The sequence below is a fragment of a genome, unplaced genomic scaffold (assembly GCF_019419815.1).
Source record: "Pyrus x bretschneideri cultivar Hongxiangsu unplaced genomic scaffold, Pyrus_bretschneideri_v1 Contig37, whole genome shotgun sequence".
Classification (NCBI taxonomy): domain Eukaryota; kingdom Viridiplantae; phylum Streptophyta; class Magnoliopsida; order Rosales; family Rosaceae; genus Pyrus; species Pyrus x bretschneideri.
The window spans coordinates 4,475,750-4,489,127 of record NW_025999690.1 but is presented as its reverse complement, the minus strand read 5'-3'; the positions used below and the strand labels follow the sequence as shown (position 1 = coordinate 4,489,127).

The 13,378-nt window shown below is 36.5% G+C and overlaps 2 protein-coding genes across 3 annotated transcripts; one reads left to right on the top strand and one right to left on the bottom strand.

Annotated features, from left to right (window-relative positions):
* Positions 1–2,436: 2,436 nt before the first annotated feature.
* Positions 2,437–4,029, top strand: LOC103966868 (ATP-dependent DNA helicase PIF1-like). The gene has a single exon (XM_048592151.1). The coding sequence runs from the start codon at positions 2,437–2,439 to the stop codon at positions 4,027–4,029; it is 1,593 nt and encodes a 530-aa protein (XP_048448108.1).
* A 963-nt stretch (positions 4,030–4,992) lies between these two features.
* On the bottom strand, positions 4,993–10,291 carry LOC103966313 (integrin-linked protein kinase 1). 2 transcript variants are annotated; one of them, XM_048563921.1, is made up of 12 exons: positions 9,762–10,291; positions 9,512–9,586; positions 9,307–9,402; positions 9,017–9,102; positions 8,761–8,932; positions 8,246–8,325; positions 7,514–7,576; positions 7,156–7,271; positions 6,674–6,759; positions 6,155–6,276; positions 5,668–5,779; positions 4,993–5,342 (listed from the first exon to the last, which is right to left on the bottom strand). In XM_048563921.1, the coding sequence occupies exons 1-12, from the start codon at positions 10,083–10,085 to the stop codon at positions 5,244–5,246; spliced, it is 1,431 nt and encodes a 476-aa protein (XP_048419878.1). In that variant the 5' UTR covers positions 10,086–10,291; the 3' UTR covers positions 4,993–5,243. The 2 variants fall into 2 exon arrangements, with proteins under 2 accessions (XP_048419878.1, XP_009377743.2); XM_009379468.3 differs by having other exon boundaries at positions 8,761–8,881; positions 9,762–10,285.
* Positions 10,292–13,378: the final 3,087 nt, after the last annotated feature.

Sequence of the window (13,378 nt, the reverse complement as noted above, 5' to 3'; positions counted from 1 at the left end):
AAAACTAGCTAGCTAAACAATCAAATTATCAATGGTTTAAATTCACAAACACTAAATATCCAACGTCCAAGGAGGTATATATAGATCCGTCTGTTGGACATGAATTAAAAGCAGTAGCAGTACACATGCTGGTAAATGATGACAAATATTTCTTGAGCAGTGCCAGGGGATCAGTGCATGTAATGCAACTAATAAGCGAGTGTACTAACTTTCACCATTTTCGTTTCTGTCGTTAGTGTTTGGTTTGGTCATTTTCGGTCTCACCTTCATATACGTTTCTTTACCTTCTTCTCTTCATACATTACAGTCTCTCTCTCTCTCTCTCTCTCTCTCTCTCTCTCTCATATATCTACTAACCTCTTGCAGTCTTGCTAACAATTAACTCCTTTTTATTTACTTTCTTCTCTTCATACATCACAGTCTCTCTCTCTCTCTCTCTCTCTCTCTCTCTCTCATATATGTACTAACCTCTTGCAGTCTTGCTAATAATTAACTCCTTTTTATTTACTTTTTATGTTCAAAAAAGTAAAAAACCAATAACCAATAACCAAAAAGCAAAACAATAAATAATATACTTGAAAAAATGATAAACTTTCTAACCACACACAGTCTCACTACTTTGATATTTTTTTTATTTTTGTGAATTTATTTTTTCTTTTGAAATTCTAATGTTAGAAGGGCAATTTTGAGATTATAAAAGTTTCATTTTTTTGCCTTCTCTCTTTATATATAGAATACAAGCAATTGCACACATGCTATGTATATGCTTATTAAAATTTTAAAAATAAAAATTAGAAAGAGAGAAACATAAAAAATGGTCACTAAAGCTTTTTGTAACGACCTTAAAACGATTTTCTGTAGCTGAAAAAGGTTGTTCATATCTTTAATGACATGCTATGTATATCTATTTCATCACTAAAATTGTATTTTATTTGGGAAAGAAATGTGGATAAAAAAGTGGGAGCAAATGATATGGCTACCTGGTTGTGAGGGTTTGAAAAAAAAAAAAAATTTGTGTTCAGTTTACTATATTGTCCATAACTTTTATTTTGATTATTTTTCTTTAATTTTACTCCTTCAGTTGGTAAAAATAGTTTTGTTAATAGGTAGGTGACTCATTATTTACTACATATAATAACTCGTCAGTACCTCGCTTTGGATATCTACTATCTAGGGTTTGTAATTTGGAGGAACCAGAGCCTAATATCAAGTTATCCACTATATATAGATTTAAAACCTCTTTTATAGGTAATTAATCACAATTAGCATGATATTAAAACCTGAGATTTAATTCTTCCCAACCCTTTCAATTGATTATTTCTATGTAGCATATATATGTTGTAAATTATCAGGGTTTTTTTGGAGATATGAACCATATACTAATCATATTCTTTCTTTCTTTTTCATTTGTATTTTATTTCTCATTTTTCCTAACAAATAACAGAAGGAATTACTTGAAATATAATACACTGTCTTCACAGATAATGGTAAAAACATATCATAATAGTTATATTTGCATTAACGTCTATAATTTTTCTTTTTTGATATATATTTTTTTAATTATGTAGAAAAAGGTATAATAGTGTTTTTATGAGTTTTTGGCAAACAAATAGTATTCGATTAATAAGTAGTATAGATAAGTGATTGCACGGGTAGAGACATAGAACTTAGGACCTAGATTGCGAGGATAAATATTCAAAACCACTTGAGCTTTAAACATCTTCACTCATCAGTTTAATTGGATTTCAATACATAAGAGGTCCCTTGACAGCTTTATTAACTTGAAATTTTAGTACCAATATTTCTGTAGACATGCAAATTTCCACATACTCTTGTTATTTGCTACATGATTTTTCGTGTTTACAATTTCAATTCAATAGCCTATTTTTTGTGCAATTTATTTTGAGTACTAATTATCACTTCCATCTTTTTTCTCTGCACTTCTTTTATTTTTGTCTCTTAGCTCTCTTTCCATTTATTCAGTTTAAAGGCAAAAAAAACACAAAAACAAAAGCGCGTGAGAAGAAAAATAGAGTGGAGAAAATAAGAAATCTAAACCAATGTTGCTCGTGAAGCCCATGTCAACATTGGCTGCTCATGAAGCCCAAGAGACCTAAAACGCAAAGCACAAGCCCAAGCACAAGCAAGAATCAGAGAAACCCTTTCGGTCCTTTTAGAATTTGAATTTTAAACGCTTTTCTATCAGAGATAAATGTTGGAGAATGGAGATGGTGACTTGTGGGTTTGGCCGGAAAGTCCTTAAATTTCTCGCCGTCCATTTCCAGAGCACGATGTGAAAGGTAAAGCTCCAATCTTTTCTTGCTTTTCAAATCAACTGTTGCATCTGTTAGTGTTGCTAAATGCGATTATTTGAGGTAAAAGAAGCGTTTTTAGACAAAGTCCTGAGGACCCAGAAAGGAGTTTGAGTGGAAAAAAATGCTGAGTGTGAAGTTTTTTGCGTATGCATTTTCTGCACAGAGAAATTTTAGCACCAAAACTAGTGGAAAAAGCATAAATTGTGTTCAAGATAAATACAAATTTGGACCCAAACCCAAAAACCCTAGAGTTAAGTGGACTGAACAGCAGAAAGAAATCATATCTGCTATTTCTGAGGGGAAATCTGTGTTCATTACCGGTTCCGCGGGGACCGGGAAAACAATGTTGGTTAAGCACATTATAAAACTGTTGAAGAGATGTCACACACCTTCAAAGGTTTTTGTCACGGCACCTACTGGTGTTGCGGCTTGTGCAATCAGTGGGCAGACCCTTCACTCTTTCGCCGGTATTGGTTGTGGCAATGATGATAGGGATACTTTGCTGAGTAGGGTTCTCTCGAATAAGGAGGCTTGTAGGAAGTGGTCGAAAGCCAAGGCGTTGGTCATAGATGAAATTAGCATGGTTGACGGGGAGTTGCTTGATAGTCTTGAATACATTGCAAAATACGTACGACAAATTGATGAAATTTGGGGTGGAATGCAGCTTGTTGTGGGTGGGGATTTCTTTCAGTTACCACCCGTAAAAACTGAGTGGAATTCAGAGAGTAAGGAATTTGCATTTGAAGCAGACTGTTGGGAATCTAGCTTTGATTTACAAGTTAATCTTACAAGGGTTTTTCGGCAGTCAGACCCTCGACTTATCAGGATACTTCAGGGTATTAGAACAGGGGAGATTGATCCTGAAGACTTGAAGTTTTTAGAAAATTCTTGTGCAGATTCTGAGCCAGATCCGTCTGCAGTACAATTCTATCCAAGGATTCAAGACGTAAATAGAGTGAATGCAAGTAGATTGGAGAGCTTGGGTAATGAACTTGTTGTTTATACTTCAGTTGATAGTGGTCACGATCCTTGGAAGAGACAGCTTGAACAGGTGATTGCGCCTAAAGAAATTGGCTTATGTAAAGATGCAAGGGTAATGCTGCTAAAAAATTTGAACACTCAGCGTGGCCTGGTAAATGGTGCTACTGGTACTGTTATGGCATTTCGTAAGACCAAAGACGTGGGATTGACAAGCATATGTGATGGTGGGCTGCTACCAATAGTTAAATTTGATTCGGGGATAATAAAGGTGATAAAACCAAAAACATGGGATGTGACAGAGGGAGATTCAGTAGTTGCTCAAAGAGAGCAGCTACCTCTCACACTGGCTTGGGCTTCAAGCATTCACAAGTGCCAGGGCATGACTCTGGACCGTCTTTACACCAATCTCTCAAAATCTTTCGGATATGGAATGGTTTATGTAACTCTTTCCCGTGTGAAAAGCTTGGAAGGCCTGTATATATCCGGTTTCCATCCCAGCAAGATTAAGGTGCACCCTAAGGTTAAGCAGTTTTATAAAAGGTTTTCTGGCGAACATGAAAAGGAGGTTGAGGATAATGTCACCCAGAAAAAGTATCGTAGCAATCATAATGGTGGATGGGGAAACAAAGATGAGGAGGTTGAGAATGATAATGCCATCCAGAAAAAATACCGTACCAATGATATCGGCAGAAAAGGAAACGATGGCAGCGGATACACATTGGAACAACTGTAGGAAGAAAATACCTGCAAAACATCTGAGACAATTTGCAGTGAGAGAGAAAAAGTTACTACTTAATCTTATAGAGGTGTTCTAAAGTTTGCATCTGATCAAGGAAAACTCAAATTTTTACAAATATTATCGTCTTCTTCACTTTGTTTAGTTGGTTTGTCAATTTTAACAGAGATGCAACCTCATGTGCCTGTTGCTGTGACAGCTTTCTACACTTTCGCTCAATGCGACTATGAGATTTCTTGTGCTCGTGGGAGTGCCTTCAATGTGATAGTAGATGCTTATGTGTTTGTTCGTATTTTGCGCAGCTGTGGCAAGGAGCTTATATCTTACCTTGAACGCCAGGCAAGTTTGTGTTCCGATTCCCCTTCCCCAGTTGCGTTTCTTTAGTGCTATGTCAACCCTTTTGAGTAGACGCATGATGAGGCCGTCTCCTAAGGGCTTTCCCCAGCTTTTGGCCTGGAGAAATTTTCATGGAATGAGTACACTGCTATTCATCTAACTCTAAGGGCTTTCTCCAGCTTTTAGCCTGAAGAAACTTTCATGGAACGAGTACACTGCTATTAGTGCGTCTTGTGCCAATCAAACAACGCCAATATGGAGAAACATTCACATGTGGATTTGTATGATCGGCCGCCGCGTGCCAAAGGAGTTGCTCACAATTTCCCCATACAATTTAGGTCCCTCCGAATTTTTCAGTTGGTTAGCTTGGTTAGCTTGCAAAAGTTACAGCTGCAGCTCTCCTCCCAAATGCCTCTGGATTTCTAGACCAACGGCAGTGGGCATTGAAGTTGTTTAAATCACAGGTTTCAGCGTTCAAGTCAGGGCTCCAAACCATAAGCAAGCACATGGACATGCGTAACTATAACCCGTCTTCCGACAATGTGTCTGAAGACTTCGCAAGTCGAGTCTCATCAGAAGAATAAACACCGAATAAAACATAAAACTGGAAAAATTCCAAAGAGCAAACAGAATATGGAGATTTCATTATGATTGTTGATAACAAGGAAAAAAGAAAGAAATGTTCCGGTTCGGAGAAACTCTACAAATGCTTTATGCAAGAATAGGGAGGTGTAACAGCGTCTCTCGGTCCACCTAAGAGAGAAACTCAAATCTTATGAAAGGTAAACTATCTCACAACTACTATGACGAAAGAAGCTTGAACTGTTTGGGGCAAAAAAGAGCTTAATGCCTGCACGAAATACGGCTGTAGTTGCTCATCTCATTGTAGAGCAGGAAGATGAACGGCTGCTTGGACTTGTTCGATCTTTCTTCAACAAGGACTCGAGATTCTGGAGACATGTAAGTGGCGTGACCTGTGCGAAATACACAATATTACGTAAGTGTATTTAAGCAAATTGACTTGCACTTGACTCAATATATACACGAGAATAAATTTTCCAGTGTGTAGAGAGATTTTTCCAAGTACCTACTCCACATGTCATAACACAAGTGGAGCAAATAATATATTTTTCCGTATCACTCCACTTATTCTATGATATGTGGAGTACCCTCTTGAATACCGGTCACTCTGAAAAAAAAAACTCCACATTCTCCTGTGTGTGTGCCAACAAGAAATAATTCCAGAAGATGTAGAAGCAATCAGAAAAACGAGTTATTAAAGCAGAGAGAGAATTGAACCTTCCAGCGTCTTTTTCGAGCAAACTGGTTATTAATGTCATCCAACCTCTTAATTATTTGCTTGAATGATGGTCTCTTGAATGGGTCCTCACGCCAACACTCCTCGATTAACCTGTACACATTATACAAAAACTTTTAAGTAAGCATTCTTAATAAGCAATTAACCCTGTAGAAGAGAATATGTCTGTATTTTGAGCATCGTAATGAGGCATTTTCTCTCTAAAACTTGGACATGCACAATATAACCATTTTTTTGGAAAAGAGAGAAGAAAAAGTACAAAGCTTTTCCTATCAGGATCGCTTTTTGGTTTCAAGAATTAAGGAGCCAAAACTGCCCAGAAGACGTGTCAAAAAACTTGTCTCCAGTACCACAGTAACTCTTTGGGACCATAATACATCATTATAACGAACAAAAGATTGGCTAGATATAAAGGAAAATGACACTTCATATATACAGAACAAGATCAAATGTATGGAAACAACTTACTCCTTCAATCCGTGTGCATAATGCTTTGGTGGCGCTCTAAATGGTGGGCGCTCATTTGCAACATATGCTTTAGGAACTTCCGTTTCTGGCTTTGTAGAAAATGGTATGCAACCTTCAATCATCTGGAAAATAACATAACATTTTTTTTCAATTATTAAAACTTTTTCTCCGATCATCAAGAATAAACCGCCCCTTAACTGGAAAACATTAATACAAATCAATTCAACTGAGTGCTGGATTAATACAGGACATTCATTAACATGAAAATTTCCAGTAAGGGTATTCCACACATGAAAGAAGTCCATCCCATATACAACAATACAAGTTAAAAAACTGGATATTAGGATGAATTTACAAACATATTGCAAGAAGATAATGTATGGAGAAATACCCTATATAACGACTATATGTAGTTACTGCAATATCATTAGCAATGGGGGGTGGGTGGGTGTGTGTGTGTGTGAGAGAGAGAGAGAGAGAGAGAAGGGAGGGGGGTACGGACAGAGAGAGAAAGAGTACCTCTTGCAAGATCAAAGCAAACGAAAAAACATCCACTTTGGTATCATATTCTTCATTTCTGTAAACCTCTGGAGCCACATATCTCCCTGTACATTAGAGATGTTATTATATCAGCAACAGGAAGACATGATGATGGGAGCTCAGTCTACAGTCTATAATCTAAATTGAAATAATTACATGTTTACAGAACCCTAAGCCTTAATCCTGTTATGCCTAACATTCAAGGCAAAGACTCAGCTTCTACAGCTCTAAGTGAAACACCGGAACCTAAATGGGGATTTTACTGGGGTTAGCTACCCATGCAGTAAACTAAAGCAGTATCCACTCTCTCAGCTCAAGTTAGGAAAAAATTCATCTAGCCTAGCTGGGTTTATTTCTTAGTAAAGGTCAAAATTGATCAGATGGCTACGTAGTTTTACACACAAAATAGCATTGATCAAAGAAATGAAGAATGAAAACTTTTTAAAAAGCAGGCAACATACAAGTGTCTTGACTTGTCACAGGTCTGTCTTCTTTAACTGTATTTGCAACTTTCAGTAGCTTGCTCACCCCAAAGTCTGCAACTTTCAGATGCCCCGAATCATCCCGCAATATGTTTCTGTTATCTTACTCACGAACAATTAAGAAACTATCAAAAGTTTCAATCATTTAGTTATTGATAGCACATGGTCATTGCTACATTTAAGCATGATGCCTTATATGCTAGGCTAAGAGGAACAAACGCCCGATCGCTTATTTATGAGTCAGAGTAGATATAAATTATGTTGGTATACATCTATTTCTCTACTAGCAAAAATAACAGCAACAATAAACATAAAGAGAGAGAGTGTGAGAGCATACGAGGGCTCCAGGTCTCGATGAATTATGGCTTCAGGTTTATGCTCATGCAAGTAATTCATCCCCCTGCAGTGTAATTCAGTACAGTGCTCATTAAGATAAAAGAACACATGCAATCAATAATCGGTTATAACATGTAGCAATCATCCACCTCCCACCACTATGAATTTTAAAACACAAAAGTTCATTTAAATACCGTTTCCGTTGATCAAACAAAGATACGCATGACCCAGTAAATAAATGGTAACACCAAAACTAACCCAACTGGGTTTCCAATCCCAGTCAATGATATAACCAATATTTGAATTCCCTCCCCAGAAATTCTCTAGCTCTAAATGGATCTAGAGTTTGCAATTTCAATGGGATGTGTCCATAGGGACATTAATCCTCAGAGGTAATGCCAATTAAGCAGCTGACCTTATGATTTTTCAACTGCTGACAACTCCAAAAAAAAATTGTCCCACATAAAACAAAGGAAATCCAGGAACTTGGGATGATATGTTTCAAGTCAGGTAACCTATTTCAGAATAATGTAGGAAATTACATTTGCAGTAAATTATTCAAAGCATTCAAAGAATATGCCTCAAGTTCCCCACAAGAAAGGTAATCAAACTCCAAATTGATGATACAGCATGGAAACATCAGATGATTCAGATCCCATGTCAAGATATGGCATTTGTGATGTTCACCAAGAAAACTTGCAAACAAATTCAGAGTACAAGCAACTTGACTGACCTAGCAATGTCGAGTGAAAACTTTACTGCTGATGGTGGTTTTAATGCACCTTTCCTTTTAAGATACGCACGAAAATCTCCCTGCAAAAGTAAAAATAGAAGCTCAGATGAAAAAGAAGATCAACCAATATGTTGCATTTTTACAAATATTGTCTGATGCTAAACAAACACATAATTCATTTGTCTCATTTTGTTTGTCCTACAATCTACAGTGTGTCAATGGTCCATTAATGCCCCTTCTCTTTTTGTAACTGCAATGCAATCCAATAGTTAGGCATTTAAAACTCTAAGTCATCTACCAAAAGTCACACTTTTTGGCATAATGCTGAAGGGCCTAATTGTATACTAATCCATCACTTGGCCTTTCACTGGGTACTAAGTATCACTTATCCAAATTATAACAAGTCAACATCAAATACTCAGATGCAAAATAATGAAATGTGGAAGACGTAGGAATGAATGATGATATTAAATGAAAGACATAAAGCAAAATTCCATTCACATGTTTCAATTAACCTTGGATAGATATTCTATGACAATCATCATTGGACTGCTTTGTGTTACAGCACCCAAAAATTGGACAACGTTTGGATGCCGTATCTTCTGAAGTAGAGCAAGCTCATCCCTGAATGCATTTCTGATTCCATTGAGCCAATTAAAACTCCAGCCGAAAAGAAAGACTTGAGACCTTTTAATTCATTATCTCAATTACAACAAAAGTCAAGCAGTGATAAAAGTTCACACAAAAATTGATGCATAAAGACAAACTTACACTTTATCTTCATCAGCAAATACTTTCTCCCCAAGCGTTTTAACTGCAACCTGAATTCCACGCCATGATGCAATACGATAGGTTCCCTGACATACATTTCATTTGCAATCAAAGATCAATATCACCATTAAACCGTCCTACTTAACTCCTCCATCAATACCAATCCATACTCAACTGAATAAGTTATCCCAAGCTCATTCGTTGTGTCATAGTAAACTTGAATTAGACCTCAAAAAACAAAACAAAAACGAATGCCCATGGAATAGGACCTTTCTTCAAATGAGACTTACCTTGGTTATCTCGACACTATTGGAGAAATCAAGCTCATCAGGATTAATCTCGTATTCGGGGACTTCCCGTGAGTTCTGGACATGCATTGGAGCCATCTAATTTTTGCAAAAACCACAAAATATTTAATTTTTAGAAAAGAAAGAGCAAAAGAAGCAAACTTTGCACACCCAAACAATAATAAATGACATAAACTCCAGTAAATACCGGAGGTTTAGCACCGTAATCCTCCAAAAGTTTGATCACATCATCGTTTTTGTAATAAATTGCATCTGCAAGAGGCTGTTCAACAAATAAATCAGTCACAGAGTCACTACAGTGTTAGTAACCTATACATACACACATATATATACATACACACACATATACATACACACTACTAGAAACCTATACATACAACAGATATATATACAGACGAACGTAGAAAAGTGACAAAATTTGCAGTGAAATTGCTTACCGTGCTGCCCCAACAGTCACGCGGGTCGACCTCGGCGCCTCTTTGGAGCAAGAGCTTGACGACGTCGGTTTGGCCCTGGCAAGCGGCGACGTGGAGGGCGGTGCGGCCGTCGATGTCACTGAAATTGACATTGGTGCCGGAGTCGAGGAGCTCTCGAATGGCGTCCAAGTCGCCCTCGTTGGCCATGTACATGAGCCGCACCCGCGGGTCAACCGGCTCGGGCGTCACCGAGTCGTCCCGGTCCGGCGCCAGCGAGGACTGCTTCAGCAGAGTAAAGCGGGGCCCTCCTGCTGGTTGCTGCTGTTGCTGTGGCACGGGTTCCATGTGTGGAGAAGGAGAATTGGAATTGGCTGTGAATGAGAGGAGTGAGAGAGTCAGAAAACGAACAAGATACTAGAGGGGAGAGAGAGAGAGAGAGAGAGAGTAGGTGGGATTGGATAGGGATAAGAATAAAGTAGGGAGGACTTGAGCAGGACTGGAGGGACTTGGTCGCTAGCTAGCTGCTTACTAGGCGTAGGCGGAGTCTGGAATTTGTTTTTCATCTCTCTTTCTTGAGAGAAATTTTTCTAGGTGATGGCATATTAGCTTACGTGGGTTCCCAATTAATGAAACATTGTGTCAATGTTATTGTTGAAAATAAAAAATTTGTCACATTTTGCTATTTATGATAGGTATTAAATAAATTAGTCAACAAAATTCCTAATATACCCTTAACATAATAGTTGAAAGAGAAAGATGTCAGAGAATTCTTCGACTTCCTTCTGCCACACCGACCACCCACCCTAAATCACTCACCCACATCGCTGCCCTGTGATTCCACTGGCGACACCTTTCTTCCTCTTTTTGTTTCTCCTCTTCTCTCTCGCTTTCTTCTACCCTATGAGAAACCACCCACCTCTATCGACCCAGATTTGTCGTCTTTGACCTCCAATTTTATGATCTGATGAATTTCCAGCGTTTTTTGTGTCCTTCTTAGGAGGAGCACAAAAAGAGGAAGAAATATTGAAAACGAAAGAGAAGGGGAGAGAGACGTGTGGGGAAGGGAGGGATGGGTAGGAGTGGGGGGTGGACTGTACAAGTATTCGGGAGGGAGTCGACCATTGCTTTTAATTGTTTTTTTTTCTTTTTTATTAATTGTAAAAAGAGTATTGTTATGTCAAGAATACAGATGTTAATAGGTTATTAACGGGGAACACCACTTTGACACCTGTCATGCTGAGGTGTGTGTTCCAGTCACATAGAAAAATTTCTCCTTTCTTGACTAGAAGAAGCATGAGTGGGGCGACCACCCACCAACCCATTACTTAGCCGCAATAGATCAAATCTAGATTCTGGTCGGATCTTCTTTGTGAGGATTCTGAAAATTAATGAATCGTGTTCGGTCATAAATTATTTTAAATATTTTTATTTAAGATTAAACACAAACAATACTTGATAAAAACTGACTGCACGAGTTACGGATTCTCACCAAAAAGATTCGGAGATGATCCTGCTGGCAATGGGTTGGGTTTCGTAATTTTATATACTTCTTTTGATAATTATTTAAATATTTATTTTTTAAATAGAAAACAAATTGCCTCTTAATTAAAAAGTTATAATAAAAATAAACGGGTCCTTGTTGTGGCTTATTTTATCTGATAGAAAGAGTAGGGAGGGAGGTATTTGTAGGGTTGTGTAGAGGATTTAAGCCTGACTTAAAATATTTTGGACCCACCAAATTGTTATATTTTAAACTTTTTTTTTTTACTTATAATCTAACAGTTGTGATGAAATGAGATCAAATTTAATAGTAAAAAAAAAAAATAAAAAAAAAAAAAAAACTAACAGCCCAAAATTAAATATGTCTAAAATAATTTAAGAAAATAATTTTAATTTAATTTAATTTAAAACTTTATAAATACCTATGTACTTGTATGTTTTTTAATTACTTATTAGAATTTAAATATTTTTATATTAAAATGTTCATAAAAATAAATTAGGATAATCTACATAAATTTTATTTTCAAAAAAGTTACTGAAAAAAAAATTAGGCTAAAATAATTATTTAATAATCTCGAGCTAAAATTTTAAGCCATAAGGGTTGGAGGAGAAAAGCAATTTCTGGGTTATGGCTTAAATTTTGAAGCTTTATCCCCAAGGGTTGGAGACGGTCCAAGGAATACAAGTTCTAATAGAAAAAAATAACTATTATCAAATCTAATTAGGATTTACATAATCACACTTAAATACAATGTTTACAACACTCTCCATTGAGTGTGTAAGTACTCAAGTAGATTCGACATCATGTAGAGTTAAGGAAGTTGACTCGTCGAGACTTATTCTAGGTAGGGGTGGTTCGGTATGGGATCCCATACCGAAACCATTGTCCCGATTTCCAAACCGAAATTTTTGGGAATCCCAAATTCAATCCCAATCCCAAACCAAATTTTCGGGAATCCCAATTTTCGGGAATCCCGAAATAATTTCGGGATTTCGGGACAAATCGGGAATCCCAAAATGCTTTTGGGCTTTTGGACTAAAATTTGACATATTATGTTTTTGGGCTAAAATTTGACATATTATAAAGTAATAAATAAAGTAACAAACTCAAAAGCAAAAATAGTAGTTACAAGCCAAGGTTTATAAATAAAGTAACAAACCCAAAATCAAAAAAATTAGTTATGAGCCAAAATTGTGTTGTATTCTCCTCACCTCCCAAATTAGCCGTGTCTAAAACAATAAACCACAAATCATTTACATTGAATTATAGTCTAATAGATAATAAATACTAAGAAAATAAAAAAGGAAATTAAATTGTTTACAACTAATAAATAATGAATAATTCAAATACAAACTTTTCATATCACTAACTATTAGTACTAGTTAGAACTTAAACTACATCAAATATTAAGGTGCATCAATTATAACTATCAGTATACCCTTTATTAACCTCCCTATAGTGAATTACACCACATCAGTTATATTAATTAGTTTTATTAATGTACTAGTTTATCAATTAACAATATGCATGCACAATATTAAGGTACTAGTATAATATATGTATACTGATATATATAATAAAACTTTTCTGATGAACTTAAACTAATATCCAAAGATTAATCACATTAGTTGAGACAACTGGAATATAGAAACAAACAAAAGATTAATAATATTTATTTCAATTCGGTATGGGAATACCGAAAAAATGGAGATGGAATACCGAATCCCATACCGAAAATTTCGGTTTGGTTCGGGATTACATACCGAAAATTTCGGGAATTTTGGTTTGGGATTTTTTTGGTTTGGGATCGGGATTTTTTCGGTTTGGTTTGGGATTTTTGGGATTTTTTTCCAGCCCTAATTCTAGGAACGAGCTATGGTAAAACCCAAGTAGGAACAAAACCCATAGTCTAAGAAAAAATGCATGAGTAATGTAAAGTCAAATGAAATGTCTACGAGACGTCACCAGGAATATGATCAACCCAAAGTGGGTGTCTTGTCAAAACCTCATTAGGTAGTAAAAACCCAGTGGGAAAAATGCTCTTAATCGTAGGGAAAATAGTACATTAAGATCAAATAAGCATACTCCAGGATATTCCCTTTGAGTTCAACATAATTCCAAAGATAACTAACAATGT